Source organism: Melanostigma gelatinosum, assembly GCF_949748355.1.
Source record: "Melanostigma gelatinosum genome assembly, chromosome: 6".
NCBI classification, from domain to species: Eukaryota; Metazoa; Chordata; class Actinopteri; order Perciformes; family Zoarcidae; genus Melanostigma; species Melanostigma gelatinosum.
Window position 1 is genome coordinate 13,081,971 of NC_136639.1, and position 19,144 is coordinate 13,101,114.

The 19,144-nt window shown below is 42.0% G+C and overlaps 1 protein-coding gene across 1 annotated transcript in view; it reads left to right on the plus strand.

Moving 5' to 3' along the window:
* The first annotated feature begins 2,248 nt into the window (after positions 1-2,248).
* The window catches only part of LOC306778698 (GDNF family receptor alpha-2-like), a 42,255-nt gene continuing 25,359 nt past the window's right edge, over positions 2,249-19,144 (plus strand). The window contains exons 1-3 of the mRNA XM_079270340.1: positions 2,249-2,873; positions 4,112-4,468; positions 12,865-12,951. Coding sequence (XP_079126466.1) covers positions 2,822-2,873; positions 4,112-4,468; positions 12,865-12,951 — 496 coding nt within the window. The 5' untranslated portion in view covers positions 2,249-2,821. The remainder of the gene's footprint in view (positions 2,874-4,111; positions 4,469-12,864; positions 12,952-19,144) is intronic.

Below are 19,144 nucleotides of genomic sequence, written 5' to 3' on the forward strand. Positions count from 1 at the left end.
GTCATGGTTTAATGTGTGGAGACACCTGGGTTGAGTTTGAATAACAGCCAAGCACACTAACTACAGTCATTCTGAAAACACTTGTGCAGGCACCTATAGACACTGTAACACAAATAAACTGGCAAATGCAACATTTGTATGCAAGTTTGTCTGTCCTGTTTTTAAGGTGACAGCTTCAGACTATCTATTTCTGATTTGACCCGTTAGAGCTATATGAGCCCACTCACAACCCCCCCCCCCCTGGTGTCTCACTAAACACAGGTTATTGCACAGAGTCTTAACTTTGCTATCTGTATCATTATTTCATATCCCATGAATTCATAATGGTATCATCTATATTCACTATATTAGACACACCTCTCAGAGGCAGGCACATTCAATGGTAAGAGCAACGTCCTCTATATCCAGATTTGTAATTCCCTATCTTCACAGTCCTGAGCCATCCTGTTATCTGACATCCACATTATGTGTGTGGGTGTGTGTGTGTGTGTATATCTGCAAACGCACATATGGACATGCTTATTTATGGAAGCTATGCATCTGTGTGTGTGTTTCTCTCTGGACTCTCTAATTTTACCCGTGAAAAAAAACTGCAGATGCTTTATGAAGTCAGAATGGAGCAGTTAAATACCCAAGGAGGGGGTGAATCGTGCAGTGTCATCAAGAATAATGTCCCTCCATGGACTTGACAGCCTGGCTCAAGAAAAATAAAATGTGTCAAGGATTTATCCATATTGCACAATCATGAATGGAAATAATGTGATGCCCGAATAAGAATTCACAATGCAAATGTAGCTGTTTTATTCACTGTGTTTGCCGCTAATGCTTCTCTCCTGATTTCATCCCTTTTGGTGTTATTATAAATGTCTTCTTCCTTCTGAGCCTACTGCTCAAGCAACTCTCAACTTAATTTATGCAATTGCTCTTCAGTGAGAAATTACTTGAACAACAAAACGCCTTCTTTTTTATCTGCTAAAATGAAAGAAGAAAATTGGTTTGGTTCTGGAAATAAAGCCACAAGTTTGCCATTCTGTTTTCAAATATTAATTTCTGCAAAGAATTGAAGAACAGGCTGCATCAGTCACTGCCGCACGAATGCAGCACAGATGCAGGATACATTCATGGTGTAGAATGATGCTTTTCAGTGTCCTCATAATGACAGAGACCTCAAAATCTGGGGGGAGACTAGAATAAGCCCTGGCCAATATAGGCAGAATGAGGCTGATTTTGCCATTAAGGCGGCAAGCTCTTTTCCCTCTTGGATGGGAGCCTGGGCTGACAGTCAAGCGTCATTATGAGCCAGTGGCCTTGCAGTTTGTCACTGTCAGTCCCTCTAAATAGAGACTTTGTTTTCAAGATTTGTAAAGATTTATGACATTCCGGGCACGATTTAAGCGGTGATGCACAACAAAGTCATTTTGTTTAATGCGAAGCCACTTTGAAAAATGGCAGATTCTGCGGGTTGTGGGCTTATTTCCTCCGAGCACAAATATAATATGAGGCTTTGTGCCCGTTTTTTTCATTTATTTTTTAATCTTTCTTTCAATCAGAGGAAACACAGATGTCACGAGAAATGTTGGGGTATTGCTGAAATGAATGATGACATTGTCATCATCACTGTTGAGTCCACCCTTGAACCCTGTCCCTAAAAATCATTTGCAGCTTTCTGTGAGTTGTGGGTAAGAAGCTGTAATGTCAACCAGAAATGACGTGTAGTGGCATTGCTAAATACTTCAATACAAATCTTTACTATGTGTTAGAAGACCAGATGTTATTGCTATAAGTGAAAAAAAGCCAATTGTTTATTCCTAATTCTTTGTTGATGTGTTGCAGTTGTGGCTTCAACGCTCTTTGCAAGACTGTAAAGAGTCCCTTATGGAAGTGAAAGAAATCTTGTACGAAGGATATTGTACATGAATCACAGAAATTGTTTCACAAAATGTTTCACAAATCCTGTGGTAATATCCCAGGAGATCAGGAAATGTCACACAGGCCAAGTGAGGTCACTGCAATTGCACTGCTGAGTAGCACAGGTGCATCTTTCCTCAGTTCCCTGCAGGGAGATTATAGGAAAATCGTGGTGGTTTTTCTTTTAGGGTAACATTTATTATTGGGCTTCGATGTGACCGAGTTCGAAGTTTTCCAATGAGAGCAACCCCCGGCAGCGCCCTCTGCTGGTTCACTGAATCTCCTCTGTATAAAGTGCCGTGAAGCCTCGACACACGCAGCCACTGCAAAAGAAGCGTTCACTCCCTCCAGAGGAGCGCACAGCTTTTTAGAAGGAGCCAGTGGTGGGAAGAAAACAATCCAGTCAGCGTTTTGTAGCACTTTCAGATGAGTTCTTCCAACTCGTTTGATATATTGGCATACTTGACAGATAATTTGACGCCAGTTTAAGGAATTTAGGGACAAATTGTCTCCAAGGGGCAATTGGAGCGGGCAGTCGGAGCCCTTATAATGCGGAGAGATCAAGTCTCAGTAGTTTGTCGGTATGAACGCAGCGCAGACGGACCCTGAGAATCTGCTTTCATGGATTGACTGATTGATTGATTGGCACTGATTTTTTTTCTTCTCAACATCAGAGGATTCTTCTGCGTCGGGGTTAGTCTATTATTTAGAAAACCCAAAACAAAATCGTGGATTATTATTGGGAGTCGAGGATTTTTTCGGAGGTGCGTCTTTAATGAGGATATTTATATATATATTTTACACTTAGCATACTCCTGGGCCAAGGATCCGAAGAGGGGAATTAAACCTTTCATAAGGTGGAAATATTAGTCAGATTGGACCCCAACTCATCTCTCTTCCCGCTGAGTCCAATATGAAGTCTGTCACTGTGTGGATGTGCGCTTACGTCTTTCTCCTGCTCTTAGGTGAGAAGTGAAATATGGAAATAATATGAACAATTGTCTGTAAATGTGAATTGTTTGGGTTATAGATATACATTTTGACATCAGTAATTATTGCCAAGGAGCATTCTCTGGTATGGGTCCACTTTTCTCATGCATGAGTTGTTTGAGGGCACAGGGTTCATTCTGATTTTTCTTCAATATTTGTGGTAAAATACCGACAGCGTTCATTTTATACCCGGATTATGTTTAATTGTTACCCATTGCTACTAACCGAAGTTGATCTATGCGAGTGCATCACTTATATTGTATGCATTCAACAAACAGCTTCCACAGTAGGAATACAAACCTCATTATTGTAACATTATTTAGTCAGCAAAGGGAACATCTCTCGGTGATTTCAGTTACACACTTGTGTTTGATTCATTATGAGAAATTCCATCATCATCACCATCATCGTCACCACCACCGCTATCTTCATCATCAGCACAATTGCCATTATAAGTGTCGTCCACACACGATACGACCGTGCTTCAGACAAAATCATCTGCGTGATGACATATTTTAACTTCATGTTACTCTTCTCTTCTTACCCGTTGCTCTCTGATATTGATGCAGTATCCCCTCCCCTCTGAGCTCAATGCTCAACATCACCACAAGGGGTCTCTCTTGTCATTTCACCAGAACTGTGTCTACTTTGGTCTGAAGGCGCGTCTGAATCTTGAATCCTGTCAAACGGCAGCACCTGAGTTTCTGCTCTGTGGATCACTGTTTACTCATCGCAAGCTGTACTTTTCTGGCTACCTAAATGTGAATCAAGTGGAGTTCAAATTTGTTTAGGTGAGACAATTAGATACACTTCAATGATCAAGTCTTCCTTTAATTACGTTGAATGGGAAACTGAAAGCTGCAGCCTAACTTGTTTTGGAGGCTTTAGATGCACTAAATTAAGGACAGATAAACACAGCTAAAATACCTGAATATTAATTAAATGAGACATAACCAAACCCCATAAAGACTAATGTGAACCATGAAGAATGTAAACTGTTTTGCTAAAAGATACCATGCCATGTTTGGGCATGTCATAGGCCATCAAACCTGTTTATGTCCCACATCTGAAACAACAATTAAAGCAGGTTTCTGATATGTGCTTGCACTTGCACACACATATGCCAACACAAAATCTCTCACGCATTCAATTGCAATTTCTGAGCCCAGTTGTCTCTTGTCCCCCCCTCCCCCCCCCCCACCTCTCTACCTAGATAAGGCAGCAAGTTCCTGGGATGGTCCCTCAGCTTTGTCCGTCTCCATGGCCAATGATGCTCCAGGATCTCCAGGTACAGGGTCTGGGCCCGGAGCTCAGTCAGAATGGGTGGACTGCATCCAGGCCAGTGACATGTGCAACCAGAACCCTTACTGCAGCTCTCGGTACCGGGTGATGCGCCAGTGTCTTGTGGGCAAGGAGAAGGAAGCCATGCTGGACAACAACAGGGAGTGCCAGGCGGCCTTGGAAGTGCTGCTGGTTAGTCCTCTGTATGACTGCCGCTGCAAGAGGGGCATGAAGAAGGAGCTGCAGTGTCTGCAGAACTACTGGACCATCCACATGGGACTCACTGAAGGTAGGAGGCAGATGGTTTTACGATTCACTGTCTCACAAAATTCACATCGCATCATGTTTAACTGTGTGGCAATTTCAGGGCCTGTAATATAATGACACCTGTTTAAGTCTTGCAGTTATACAACTACAAACGTATTCACTTGAAATTAACACTTGGTCCTTTCATTTGTTCACCAGTCAGCTATTTGTTTCCTTCTGTATTCCCTCTTTGACCATGTTCATTTAATTTATTACTAATTTATAATACATGCGTACCAGAGGATGCACATGCATTGCTGCAGTAGTCTAGCTGTGGATGTTCAACACACCTCTATTGATATTAATGCATGACACTTAGTGCATTCTTTACGATTATAGCATTTATTTTAAATTAATATTCCGATCTCAAGTGACAGTGTACTTTCCGGGTAAAGACAAGAAGGATGTACACCACACCCATTGTTTACGCCCTATTCCCTGATGCCCTCTTATAGTGATACCCAGAAGCCCATGATGAAAAATATATGCTTTCCTACTTTCCTCACCCTCTCAAAGGTAATGGAGCTATAATGGGATTACATTAGGTAGGACCTGTTATGGTAGACTTATTGGTTTTCACCTAAAGTGTTCCATATTACCATGTAATTAGGTTACAATCGTATAGCTCAGTGGCCCTTATGTGTCCACTTATGCAGGACGTAAAATAGCACTCTTGTTGTAACATTGTAACCCTCTGGTTTTCACATTGCAATATATTTAGAGAGCATGAAGCAGCCTCCTGAGCTGACGTGACTCTCGTCCCATCCTTAACGGGAAAAAGCACGTAGTGTTTCATATGGCGGCAAGTCTGACAGCATCTGAGCTGAAAGCGATTCAGTGCCAACGAGGGGGGGGGGGGGTGGGTCCTGACCTAAAAGCGACATTTCTCCATGCTTGTACATGTGGCCGACGTTTCTGTGACTTACATCAAGTGGCATGCCATGTAAACACTGAGGACATAATATGCTCAGCTGTTTTGACATGTGGGGTAATGGTGGTAGTGTTGCAAAGTCTCAGAGCTCTGAGCATTCTGGTCTTTTGTGTTGTGATCCGTGAAGTGATTCACCAGGCTGACTGCTCATAGCACCAGCTACACTTCATCAGACTGATGGCAGCAGAGGTTCCCTGACATGAGTTCAAGGGAAATGTAATGACATGCATGCTCCCCAGGCCTTCTGTCTCCCTCCCTGTGTTTCTGTTTGTTTCAAACTCTTTCCCCTTTGTAATGATCTCTCTGCGCTCCCTCTGTCTCTTTCTCACTCTCTTTCTCCTCTTCCCAAACAAACAAGCCACATCGGTCAAAGTATTTATGTTTGGATGCATCATGCAAGTTGTCTTGCCGTCAGGGATAGAGACCTCCTGTGCCTGCAGCATGCCCTTCACAGAGCTTGTGTTTCTAAATGAACAAATGCCTCTCAGCTCCGTCCCGTTTTTGGCCCTGTCGCCCTCGGAGATAAAAACCCGCTTTAACACAAACTAAAAGCTCTTATAGTGCAGCTGTAATCTAATCACGATCCATTGTGCAGTCAAGCAGGCTTTTGTTAACTGGAAACAATCTATGTACAACATCCATCTCTGGAAACAAACACGAAGGGCCGAATCCCAACACACCCTCTCGAAATGCCGCTAAGCCACTTTAAAAGTAATTTGTGGACAAATCAGGAAGGTTTTGATGCAGTTGTCGGGTGAGATCGTGTGTAATGTAGCTTTGAATGTCTTATTTTTCTCATGTTAATGTGGGAGAGATGAAGAGTATGTGAGAGAGAAAGATAAGAAAAGCGAGGAACAGGTTTAAAAAAGGTGAAAGGACAAAGATGACTAAATTACAAACAGACGAGGGCAGAGATTGTTAAAGACCTGTGGAACTTAATGAATGTGATTAACTCTTTATGAAAAGCAATGTATGGTGCTTTATAGACAAACATATTTAGCCAATTGGCACATATGGCAACCTCAGGCCTCACCTATGGGCTGCTTCTTATGACACATGTTGACCAGGGGCAGGAAGTTGGCCTGCAAGCTTGAGGGCTAAAACATTGTGTTTGTGAATAAAAAGATGATGTTGACCAGCGATGGACTGGGATTTAAAACAATGCCCTGCTCCTCCCAGATCAACCCTACGCAAACGGCACACAGATACACAGATACTGCCTCAGGCAAGGTTACCTTATTTAGTGCGTATATTAATATTCTTTACTTCTAAAACCAAGTTAATCTAGTAAACAGTTAAAATGTGCACCTATGAACAAGGGCATTTATGTTCTTTTTTTCGTCAGAGGAAGTAGATTTAAGATTTTGCTGTTTTCACTTCTCCTTTCTTGTGAGAGTTCATTCCTCCTGCAGTGTGATTGATTCCTTTAAATTTGAAAGCAAACTGAAACGTCTACCACGAGACTGAGAGGAAATCTTTCTGAAGCCAAGTCAAACCATAAAATACCCTGGTGGAAAAGTCCTCAAGCTGCAGTGTGTCCCGTGTCCATGAGCTGTAACTGTAAATATCATTAGTTATAGTAAACGAGGTCCGGACGCTTAGGAGCAGCATGAGTGTCTCCAGTCACACAATTCCAGCGAGAGGACCTGAATCTCAGAAAGGTGTTTCAACGATGACACTTCGGGTGGTGAAACAATGCATTGCTGCTGAGAAAAACCCTTTACAGTACAGAGTATGACCACAACGTGACTCAATACCGTCATCGAGCGTTGCATCGAAACACATTATACACTGGTGTGACTCCACAGCTATGATGTGGGGTTAGATTTCCTCTAGATCGCTGTACTTATCGTTATTGCCTGCCTTTAGGCTGTACTGTACTACCCTGATTGGCTTAAAAACCCTCGGCTAAACGGTGTTATAATGCCATCTCGCGCTGTCTTTGAGCCATCAGTAACGGTGCTAATGATGACCTGTTAATTGTGTTTTCTAATTGAAAATGGCAGCTGACTCCAATGCGTCAATGCAGCCGTCCTTGATGGATAATGGGGGGTGTTTCTGCACGAAATGGGACTCAGTTGGTGTGAGGCAATGAGGTCTAGCAGTTTGAATCTATAAAATAAGTAATTAAGAAAGAAACATTGGCTGCTACACACAGCAATATTGTATAGGCGTTTGCGGTTCTCTTTCAATTGTGCCCTGGGTCTCATGTGGCCATAGCCTTGCAGTATTGCAGGAGAATAAGTCATTTAAACGATACGTTCCACACCTCTAACATACATTATTTCATGGACTCAGCTATGAAACCACAGCTTAGGTCTCAAAGTAGGAATCTAAGATCTTTTGTGGGGACCTTTCAGAGCAGTTTAATTAGCTGAGCCAACGTTCACTGCAGAGAGCGAGAGAGAAAGGAAAGCTCCACCACTGCTCCACACCAATATGTTCCAGCTCATTGTGAGAGAGAGAGAGCGAGAGAGAGAGAGAAGACTGTATCTTTGCATTCAATGACGAGAATACCAGACAATTTTGCGGCTTCATTTATTTTCTACATTTTCATGAATGCCAGCGTTGCAAAGGTCACCCTCTGAATATGTCACCCCATCATGCTAACACCACACGTTGACCCCTACTGCCGTGGGAAGTTACATGAAATGGACAGTGTAGGAATGATGCGCACATCGTGATAGATTTAGGCAGGGAGGAAGAGAAATGGAGAGAGTGTGGGAGAGAGTACAGGAGGTGAGGAGAGGAGGGTAGATAAATGATGAGAGGGGGAAGAAATTCAAGAGAGAGAGACAGAAAACCATATGAGTGAGCGAGAGGAAGAAAGAGAGCGTCACGGGGGAAAACATAGAGGAGGGCGAGCTACAAAGGTACACAGTATTTCTGGGTGAAACCATCATTACGATGAGCAATGGTAGCAGTCACCGGCCATTACCTTAGCCATCCACTGTCATAAGCAGAACATTTTTCCAGCCTGCCCCACATGTCAGGGGATAGGGGAAGCAGGCTCCTGCATGCTGAATACGTCCTCTCTGCTTTCTCCCTCCCATCGCTGGAGACCCAGCAGGCACTCGCTCGGTGGCTACTTCATCATCAGAGGAAGGGACCTGTCGATAGGTTCTGGATGTGATCGATAAAGTCTTTCAGAGCTTTCCCCTCCTCGCAGCCCTTTTCATCCCTCCTTCTCCCCCAGTTATCTTTCATCCCAAAATGTGAAAAGGATCAGTCAAATATGAAAACAAAAAAGGCAGTTTGTCCTCGTAAATCTGTCTAATGATTTTCTACCCTGTGAGGTGAAGTGCCCGAGATGACTCCCATTCACTATGAGGCTGTATAGGGTGAGAAATGCGGAGCAGGTAGTGGGGTTTAGATTAGCCTTTTATAGTGGAGTGAGTTCTCAGGCTCTCCATCGGAAGGGAGAGTGAGTGACGGCCCATTCTGCTCAGTGAATGCTGTCATCATGTGGGCATTAAGACTCACTCCTGTCTGGAAGGTTCACAGCGGTGCTGAGTGAATATGCGCTGCAGAAGTCAACTACCAGGCCCGGCGGCTGTCATCACAGCATGGTTACTTCTATTTCTCTTGCTCTCTTCCTCTCCCTCTCTCTCTGGTTTTCACACCCTGCATCGCTAATTGAAGCTGCTTTTTGCAATACGTCAGCCACGTTTTTCAAAGCACACCTAGCCAAACACATTTTTGAATATTTAGATGAATCATTTGGGTTGTTATCCTTCAGTTACCAACACAGTAGCACGAATCATGTTTACATTTAATACTGAGGTGCTTAATTAATAATATTGACTGTTGATCTTGTACATTTACAAAATCCAAAATGATGGAATTTTCTTTTCACTCCTATTGATATAAAATGTAAGATGGTGATCAGAGGCTGATATATTGGGCTGCACCTCTGCTGCCTGTTTTTAATGTTCTCCCCAATATGCTCCTTTGCCATAAGTTTTGCAGGATTTACACTATATTTAACATTAGTACTGGCACCAGGTAATGCTGATTTAGGTAAGCGCATGTGTAACTATTAATATTAACATTACATTCACATAGCCAAAGGCATGAATAAAAATTACAGCACTCATTTTCTCAGCTCTGTTTGCCCACCACGCCTCGCTGGATGGGAATTGTGACTTGAAATATTATGCTGAGCTAATCCAATATGCTCTTTGTATGGTTTGGAATTGAGTTTAAAATGTCAATATCACTTCAAACGCTGAGCCGTTTGAAGAAAGATGCAATTTGAAGAAAGATGCATTTGTAGTATCACTTTACTTTATCTTGTCTTTTTTCAAACAAGCACATTATGGGAGGAAGTCCAGAGGAAAAATGAATGTGTTTATCTTTTAATGTAATATACAATTGTGAATTCCCATATTCCAGTGTTCTCTCTGCTACATTTCTGTGGAATACAAGTGTGCTTTGAGAAGTTATTTAAAAAGGAAAGTGTTCTGGCTCGCTTGATCTCCACCGACAGCTCATCTGCAGACTTATGACAGCAAAGGCTCGGTCACCTTGTGTTGCCAGCCGAGTTTGTGCAACAACCAGCAGGGCTCTGCAGAGGACCTCCGGCTGTGCTCCAGACTGCTCAGGCAGTGCTAAGCTTTCTCTGTACGTGATTAATATCAGAACAAAACTGTTGCAATATATTGTTATTATTTAAATAAGAAGTAATATTTTCCCAACATTTCCTGCAGCAAAAAAGGTAACAACATGAAATCAATATTAAACAGGAACAAAATCAGTATAGGGCACCTTTAAAAAACAAAACAAGGTGAATGATGGTCATTAAAATTGAATTGGCTTCCAGCCATAAACGGTTTGCCAAGAAAGTTGCTAAAGAATCCATAGGACGGTTTCCATCACCCCGAGAGTTTAGCTTCATTGATAATGCATATGAAAAGGATGAGTGATGGCGCCCGGCGGCTTCATAAAACCCCTGATGTCAAAGGAGAGGACTGTGAATCCAAGCAGTATTCCTCTATTACTGTGACTAGGGAAAGGTCTGCATGTCTGTTTGAGATGTGCCGGTCATGCTCCATACTGTCAGAGCAAATGAAGTCAAACGGAGGCTTAATTACAGCGATAAGTTGTTGCCCTGGGGCTAAAAACATCCGATCACCAAACAGCTGGGAAGAATTCTCCATTATGAATGCATAATTGGGTCCAGGATTACTGTCAAAGAGCACTATCTTTCTGAAAGTACAACAAGGCCTCCTGCTGTGGGGTTTTTCACATCCTAAGGGTGTGTGTGATTACAGTGTGTTTTGCAGTTTTATGATTCTGCACGGCTTGTAACATTCATGTAAATAAGCTTTTAATATTCATTAACTACAGCTACTGTTGTGGTTTGACGTTAATGTTTTATAGGATCACCGCTGTACAGTTGAAATTGAATGAGCCTTAACACTGTTTGATCCTGAGGCTGATGGTGCAGTGAAGCTTCCCAACACTGGAAGGAGCTGCCTGATCAAAATGCTAAGCAAACCTCATTTGTTTTGAAGACAGGACATCCTTTATTCCATGTTGCTCTGTACAGTACGAACTGTTCTTAGTGTAACGGAAGAAGCATTACATTTTTCTGAGGAATATTTGCCTCTTCTTTTAAATATATACAATGACTGCATCTTTTGCTGAAATAGACATGGAAGAGGGGTTAAGGTGGTCATTTGCCGAGTAAGTGGTAGTCTTGAACCCGTGAAAGGCTTCTAAAGCACTGTATATCTTTTGTAGGTAATTGTTGCAATTAGAATCTCCGAGGGATGTCAAGTCCGGAAGCATCTCCATTCCCTCAGTCTGGAAACAGAAATGTCACATGAACGTAGATGTGGGCGATGCAAAGGCAACTGAAAAAATAAAGAATAAAAAAGACTGAGATACACTTTAAAATGAATTCATCTTTCAATACACAAACAAGGAAGGCACAAGTAGTACACTCAAAACTTGGAGGATTTAGGTCATTTTCTCTAAGCCTCTCTGTCACCCTTTATGTGTTTCTCCTTTCTCCCCCCCCCCCCCCGTCATTGTCCTGTCTCCATTTTTCTCTGGTCTGCTCTGGTTTTCTTTTTCAAACACACATACAATTCTCAACTGTGCCAGATGTCAATAGCTATGTGCTCAAAGAATGGCCAGCTGAGCCGTTTCATCTTGTTATGATTGTCAATATTGATTGAAAGGAGAGATGTAGATCAAATTTTAAAGAAATAAGTCTTGTACACAAGTCTGTGGTTGGTTTGCTCTGGGGACAAATTATGATAGAATGATGATTTAGTCATTCCCTTTTCCCTTAATTATTCACTTTAGTCATTCCTTTTTACCGTGTGCCAGTGTGTACATATCTTCCTGTGCTTTCGATCAGTTTTAATGGACAAATTTCATCTTTTACTGAGGTATCACCATTTTACATATTACAGAATATTTGATGATTAAATATGTTCACCGGATACATGGACAACACTGAACTGTATACACTGCCAAATACACACACAGACACACACACACAGACACACACACACACACACACACACACACACACACACACACACACACACACACACACACAAGACAACATTTTCTTGCTTCATCCGTTTAGTAAGCATCCAAGAAAGATGTCGATAAACAAAATGTACTATATCTATTGATCTACTGAGAAGCGCAGTCTTCTACCGACAGGTTTCAGATTTTCTCATTTGTAGCAGCGGGCCTCCAAACCTTCCTCACAACACCCTCGCTGTGTTTCTGTTGGGATCGGAATGCAAAGCTATTACACACTGGAGGGTTTGTCTCAATCACACCGAATGGCTATGAATTTTAAATGCAGGATTAGGGCCCACAGAGAAGCAGGCACATGGGAGAGAGTCAGTCAGTTGAGTGCTAATTTGATTTTAATTTTTTCTCCTTTTTTGTTTTACAAACAGCTCTGGCAGCATTGTTAGCAGGGAAGATGCATTGCTTGTGCTTTAACGCCCCAAATCCAACCACAGCAAGAACAAAAACTCTGTCCAAAAGGAAATGATCATGATGAACATTCTGTTTTCCATATGAAAAAAACAACGAAACGCTCATAGCGGGAGTCAGTTGGTCAGCCAGTCCAATACATGGAAATTACATCATAAAAATCTCATTTAATACAGTGTTTCCATTTGGAACATGTATTGAATTCTGTTTGAGTGTGTTCTTTCAGTGGGGGGGGGGGGGGATGCTTAGAGTGGAGGATGAATTCTCACACATTGCTAAATGTGCGATGTATGAATAGATGAATGAAATGCAAAGTTTGGCGCCAAAGGCTTGGCTCGCAGGTGGGTGGTTGGACACAGTAATTCATTTGATGGGGCATGACCTTCGAAAGGCGACACTGGCTAGAATGCACTCCATTTTCTGTTCTTTGGAAATGCTCAAATGCTCTGATTGATAATTAATCTTTACTTTTGTTTCAGGTGGAGACATGGACGACTCATCCCCGTATGAACCTGTAGCACCAAACCGACACCCTGACGCGTTCCGCTTGGCCTCCATCTCTTCAGGTATTCACAGGTTTGATTTGAACTCAACTCTTTGTGGTTTATCATATGAGTGGAAGTATGGTGTAACTGTGCATTCTGGAGATGGGGAAATGAAGGTTCTTTTGTGATAAATAACAGTGTAGAGGCTAACGAGCATGTGTTGATCTTTCCGCACTGGCATTCCACCAGTGAACTGTCCTGAATGAATTGGGTGCTTTTGGTTTCATCTTTCTTGTGAACTACAACAATTGTTACATACTTTTGGTGTATTACCCCACATTTTCCCAGCTATTGAACAGCCCAGCACCCATCAGGGGAGCTATAGCCTGCTATATAATTGGCGTCATGGCTTTATTGCCGTCACGCTATCAATAATCAATGCAGATCTTATCATAAAACAGCTACAATGGTTACTGCAGTGCTGAGAAGCAAGTTATACAATAGGTGTGATGGGACACAGGGACTACGCCTGTCCATTGCCAGAGCTGCAGGCTACAGTCACTTGAAATTCAATCGTGTTTTTTTCCATCCAGTTCTGACAGAAAATTTCCAGAGGATGTTCTCTTCTATTTTCTATTTATTTTTTTCGCCAAAAGCAATCTACAAACACTGAAGCCAACTCATTTCCTTTTCCTTTGGCTGATGTATCCTTCTTTGTTTTATAACTGGGAGGTACAAGAACGACAAGCTTTATGTATAATCCCCTCAGCTTGAAATCAGCAATGTATCACTTGTTTTGATATTTTGAAAGAAGAAGAGAGTACAAGGATTTTTGGAGTTTTGAGAAATGATGGCAAACTACAGTCCTTGATTTAAGTGCATATTCATCTAGAAAGCATTCAGATAGCGCGTCCCCCCCCCCCCCCCCCCAAGACTGCAAAATCCTCAAAACATGTTATTTTAGCTGTTTAGAAGCTGCATTTGGATTTGAGATCTGCACCAAAATATTTACAGTTGATGATCATGTGGATTAATGATGAGGGTTTTTAGGGCTTTCAAGTTAGTAAGACTCATGACCACTGAGTTATGACCATTTCAATCTATCCTGTTGTAGCGACAAATATAGTTTGAAATGCCAATAAATATTACAAAAATAATTCAGAACTGAAACAGTATGTGCTCCCATCATTTACATATAGCTGCAGTCGTACCATGTGCTCAAGAAATATGGCCATATTTGAAATAGACCTTTAATGATTAATTAAGCAGCCAGTTATTAACAAGTATGCAATATCAAAACACAGGAAATACATTTTCGTATCTAAATTGTGTTATGAGCCTAATTTGGTAGAGACAATTGTGGTTGAATAAGCACAACGATATTTGAAATCTGTGTAATATGCATTGATATAATCCAGTTCAGGATTAGTGAGTGGAAAGTACTTTCTAAATGGTGTTATTGGCGTATGTTTATTACTTTTGAGATGCCCTGCTAACAAAGCAAGATAATAATCAAAGTACAGACACTTTATCTTTAGCCAGTGTAAGAGTGCAATTGCACTGGTAAAACTAGGAGCGCAGCACAGTGTACCTCGACATATTAAGATACAACAGGGGACTCATTACTGCATCCATTTTGCTTCAGCTGTCTCTTGCATTCTCTCCAAGGTGAAACATTGGATTTGCTCTCTGAAATCTGTTTAGCCGCAAGCTTTCCTCATTATTTATCAATTCTGAGGACAGATTCATTGATTGTGGCACTGAGAGAAAACCACAGGCAAACACATACGTAATTACAGACTTGTTTAATGAAAATAATTCTCATTTTGATAACTAAACCACATAAAAGTATTAATAATCCCATCTACAAATGTTTAACTGCATAGAGACCTGGGGAATACGGTATATGATATCTGGTTGGTTGATGAGGACAGGGGAATGTACACTCTCCAGGAGGAAAGGTAGGAAGTTGAAAAAGAATCTCTGCTACTTTAAAAGTTTTTGTCTGGGAGGAAGATAAGGGACAGAAGTTGTGATATAAATGAAAAAGAATTATATACTACTGCACGCACTCACGCATTCTCGCTCGAAGTTTAAATCAAACAAAACATATGGAGACTCAGCTTCTGCATTGCCCGAGGTCAGGGGTGTCCAAACTTTTTTCACTGAGGGCCACATACAGAAAAATATACCAAGGGCTGGGCCACTCAGGTCCGATCGCCTCACCCCTAGTGTGTTAAAGTGAGCAAAATCAATCAAATTTGGTTCTCAATGTGCTTTTGTTCAGATTTAACAGAGATGTTTGCTCACGTATGTTGAGCTGAGCCGAACAGACTCATTATTCAAATGGAAGGGAGTTGAGAACAGCTCGATGTCTCTCTCAATGAAAGAAAAATATTGAAAGCCATGGCAGCTGGTGGAACATGTTCTAGGTAGGGCTGTGCCACATCCAATCAATTTCAGCAAACATCCCAGTATGATTTAATGCTAAATAAATGAAGGTATCAAACACGTATTGCTACTTTGCAGTTAAATATTTAACATTTATTCCAACATGAAAAAAAGCAGAAAATAACACTTTGACAAACACGTCAGGATATCTTATTTACAGCTAGTAGCTTCGCATGTACTGCTTCCCTTTCCTGCTAGTCTGCTGTCTGATTGTGAGGTCAGGTTGATCTGATATCAGCACTGCAGTTTCTCCTCTCAAACGGGTCTTGGAGGAGTAGTGCTCGCGCTGGAGCTCGCGCCCTCCTGTAGAGACTCGTGTAGAGACCCGTCGGATTGCATCTGACACAGCTTCAAACATGTCCTTACCTGTTGTTGTGCTCTTTTAGACTCCTAAAATCAAGCAGCTCCGAATGCAGAAATGATCGTCAACTCCCCGCAAACAAATTAACAGCTGTGCGGTGTCTGTGGCATCTGTGCTCTCATCATATGCAATGGAGTAAAAAGCAAAAGCACGAGCTTTATCTGACACTTGATGGTTTAGGTTAGCTGATAAGTCTTCGATTCGCCGCACAACTGTGTTTCTGGACATGCTAACGTTGTTGAATTCCTGAATTTATTCCGGGCACTTGCGACTTTAGTGAGGCGCTGTTTTATGAAGTCACCATCTGAGAAAGGTTTCGGGCAATGAGTTGAGCTACCTCGTGGCTGCTATTGTGACTTTTTCTTGTGTTTTGTTTGCACGGAAAAAAATACTCTTATTGAGCTAACTGCCATTTAACTTTCTGTTCTCGCTCGGCACCAGTGTAGCACGTGTCATCATCCGGGGCTAAACGTTTCTTTGATTGCTCTTATTTTGTGGAGAAGCTGCCTTGTTCAACACAGTATCTCCACCTAGTGGTGAAACTAAGAAGTACAATACAGTCAAGCGCAAGTTTCAAGTGTGGGCCATATGACATTATATTTTTAGAAGTTGCTGCGGGCCAATTAAAAATGGACCGCGGGCCGTACTTGGCCCGCGGGCTGTAGTTTGGACACCCCTGCCCTAGGTGATACCTGCAACACTATTTCACACAGGCTTCTCCTTCTAATGGGACTGTGTACTACAGTCGCTCATTTTTGCATATCTTCAAACTGAAAATTAGCATGCGCTGTACACAGATAAAAAAAAGACAATGAGCACATTTAACCCAGCGTGGTCCGTCCCTTAAATAAGGGCAGACGCTGCTCCTCCGTGACGACAACATCTGCTTCGTCCTGTCCCGGCTTTGCTGGCACTGTGCACCTGCATCAGCAGTGTTTCCTCACCTCAATGCTCAGCACAGTTGCATCCAGGGCTGACTGGAGTGTCCTCGCCGACATCATTTCCACCGGCTTCTTTGCTGTAATGGCAGTGAGGCACAGTCTCTCGTGCCACATCTCTCACCACTAAAGGGTGAGGGTGAGGTGCAGTTTGTGTGGCGTATTACTGCTTCAAACGGATACACCTAGGACGCGGTTTGCGCTGGGCTCGCCACTGGATTCAGCGCATACTGTTGCACTCTGCGATTAAATACTGTCTTTCAGAGCAGTTGTGCTGTTGTTTGTGAAGGGCCCAATAGGCTTGGCTATCAACAGGAAGAAACTTGTTCCTCATCTTATCCAAGAAGTGCAGTGTCAGAAAGATTCCTCCACCTTTTGGCCCACTGTCACAAGGTTTGATGGTGCACACCTACCCACCTGTCTACATTCTGCTTTAGCTGTCTGGTCATTGCTGGGTGTTTTATTCTCCTGTGACCTGTGACTCTTAATCGCTATGTCATGCTGTCAGTGTCAGGGCAGAGGGCATGGCTATCTGGTAGATGATGGAGATGATAGATGGACATAGAGTAAAGGTTATATAGGGAAGCAAACATGCGAATAGGAAAATACTTAAAGCTGGCTGGAAGGGAGTTTTCTGGTTACCAGCAAGTGGGAATGCTGTGAAAAACACTTGGGATGTCTCTCGGGATTGCTGTTGACGGCTCCAGCAATGATAATATAATCAGCACCCACAACTAGTAACGCTAAGCCTGAAATATGATGATGGTTACATGTTGTTAGCTCTCTTAACACATGTAGGCAGGGCTTTGTAGCAAGTCATCCAAACTTACAGCTGCCATCATCCCGAATTCTGAAAGAGCAATATTAGCTCAAGATTCATTGTCACTGCAAACATACCTGTTACAGACATCAGATAAAAAGTGTGAGACATGGAGAAACAAAGAGAGAATGAAAGATAATGTGCAAATTACTTTTTCATCAGCGTTCTGTGACCAGCCCGCAACGCTGGTAATGTTTTCACCTTGTGACTCTGTGGGAGTCCTGGAGACATCTGCTGTAGCGAGAGTTTTGAATACTGTGGCAGGTGTTTATCTTTATATGTTGTATTTAGTAAAACACCTTGAATCGAACATGATTCACAAAGTGCTTTACATGAATAAAAAAAAAGAAGAAAAAAAAAGAAGAAAATCCACAAAACAATAAAAACATGAAAACATTTCAAAAGCAACGATTCAAAATGTTTCTGTTAGTCTGTCTTTTTTTGTCACCACGATAGCGTCACGATACTGGGGTTCAGATGCAGGTGTGTAGTTGAGCTCAAAATGAAGATGGGTGGGGTCTCTAGTTATCAATTGTTTATACAAATACATCAATGAGACCACAAGGCCAAGGGTACATATGACAGATTGTAGATGGCAGACGGTTTAGATTTGGAGCGTTTAGGAGACAGATTAAAGTAATACGATAGGTCTTGGAAACAATGAGGAGAGGCTACATTTTCCCCTGAAAATGAAACTGATGCATTGGGGTAAAACCAGATTGGTAACGGGCACATGTGACCGAAATTTCATCTTGAAATCGGGGACAGCAAGTCCTCCTTCCGGTCTGCCATGTTGCATGGTTCACAGTTTGAGGCGAGGACGCTTGGCCCTCCAAATGAATTTTGAGATGAGACCGTGGATGCTGGAGTAAAAAATGACCATTCGTAAAATCTCCATGCTTTTGGGGAAATTGGGAACAGTAACCTTTCTTCATGTCAGCTTCCACTCTACTTAAGATTCTCTGGAAGTTTTTAATTGTGGTGGACTACAGGGAGGGGCTGACAGCCACATATCTCAAGGACTTCACCAATGACTTAGACCAGATGATCAAAATTCTTCTAAATTGTCCAAGACTTGGGGAATGTAATTATCGTCAACATTTTGGTAAGAGCTACCTTACTATGAGTATGAAAACAACCAAAGGGTGCCACCTCTGCTCCACGGAAACACAGACGGCACTATATGTAATCTTAAACACCTCAGAAATGAAAAGATTCATGCACAAAATATGCCTTTCAGTCGTTGTAGAGAGTGATTGATCAAGAGAAAGAGAAAGAACAGTTAACCTTATTATCAGTGTCTGAACAGTTTTAGTTGAATTAGGATGCATGTTAAATGCGCTTCACAGCTGCTCTGTAGTGAACCCATGGTGAGCAATAACAGTATTGTTTCTAACATGAGCAGCTCAATACAATATTGTTCTATTTATTTATTTATTTTACCTTACTGCTGCCCGGAGTTGCCCTTTACCACTATTTATCAACTTATCTATAATAATTGTTCTTGGTATTCAAGCCTGCAGTAGGTCCAATCCAGAGCATCACGACTGTGTCAGTCAATCATTTAGTGCAGAATGTATTCTCTTTCCAGTTTCTGCATTCATCTTGTAAAAAGAGAGATGTATTCTAGCATGCTCATATATGTTCATAAAAACACCCAAGCATCATCAAGGGTAAACTCCCCAATCCAGGCCGACTACCCAG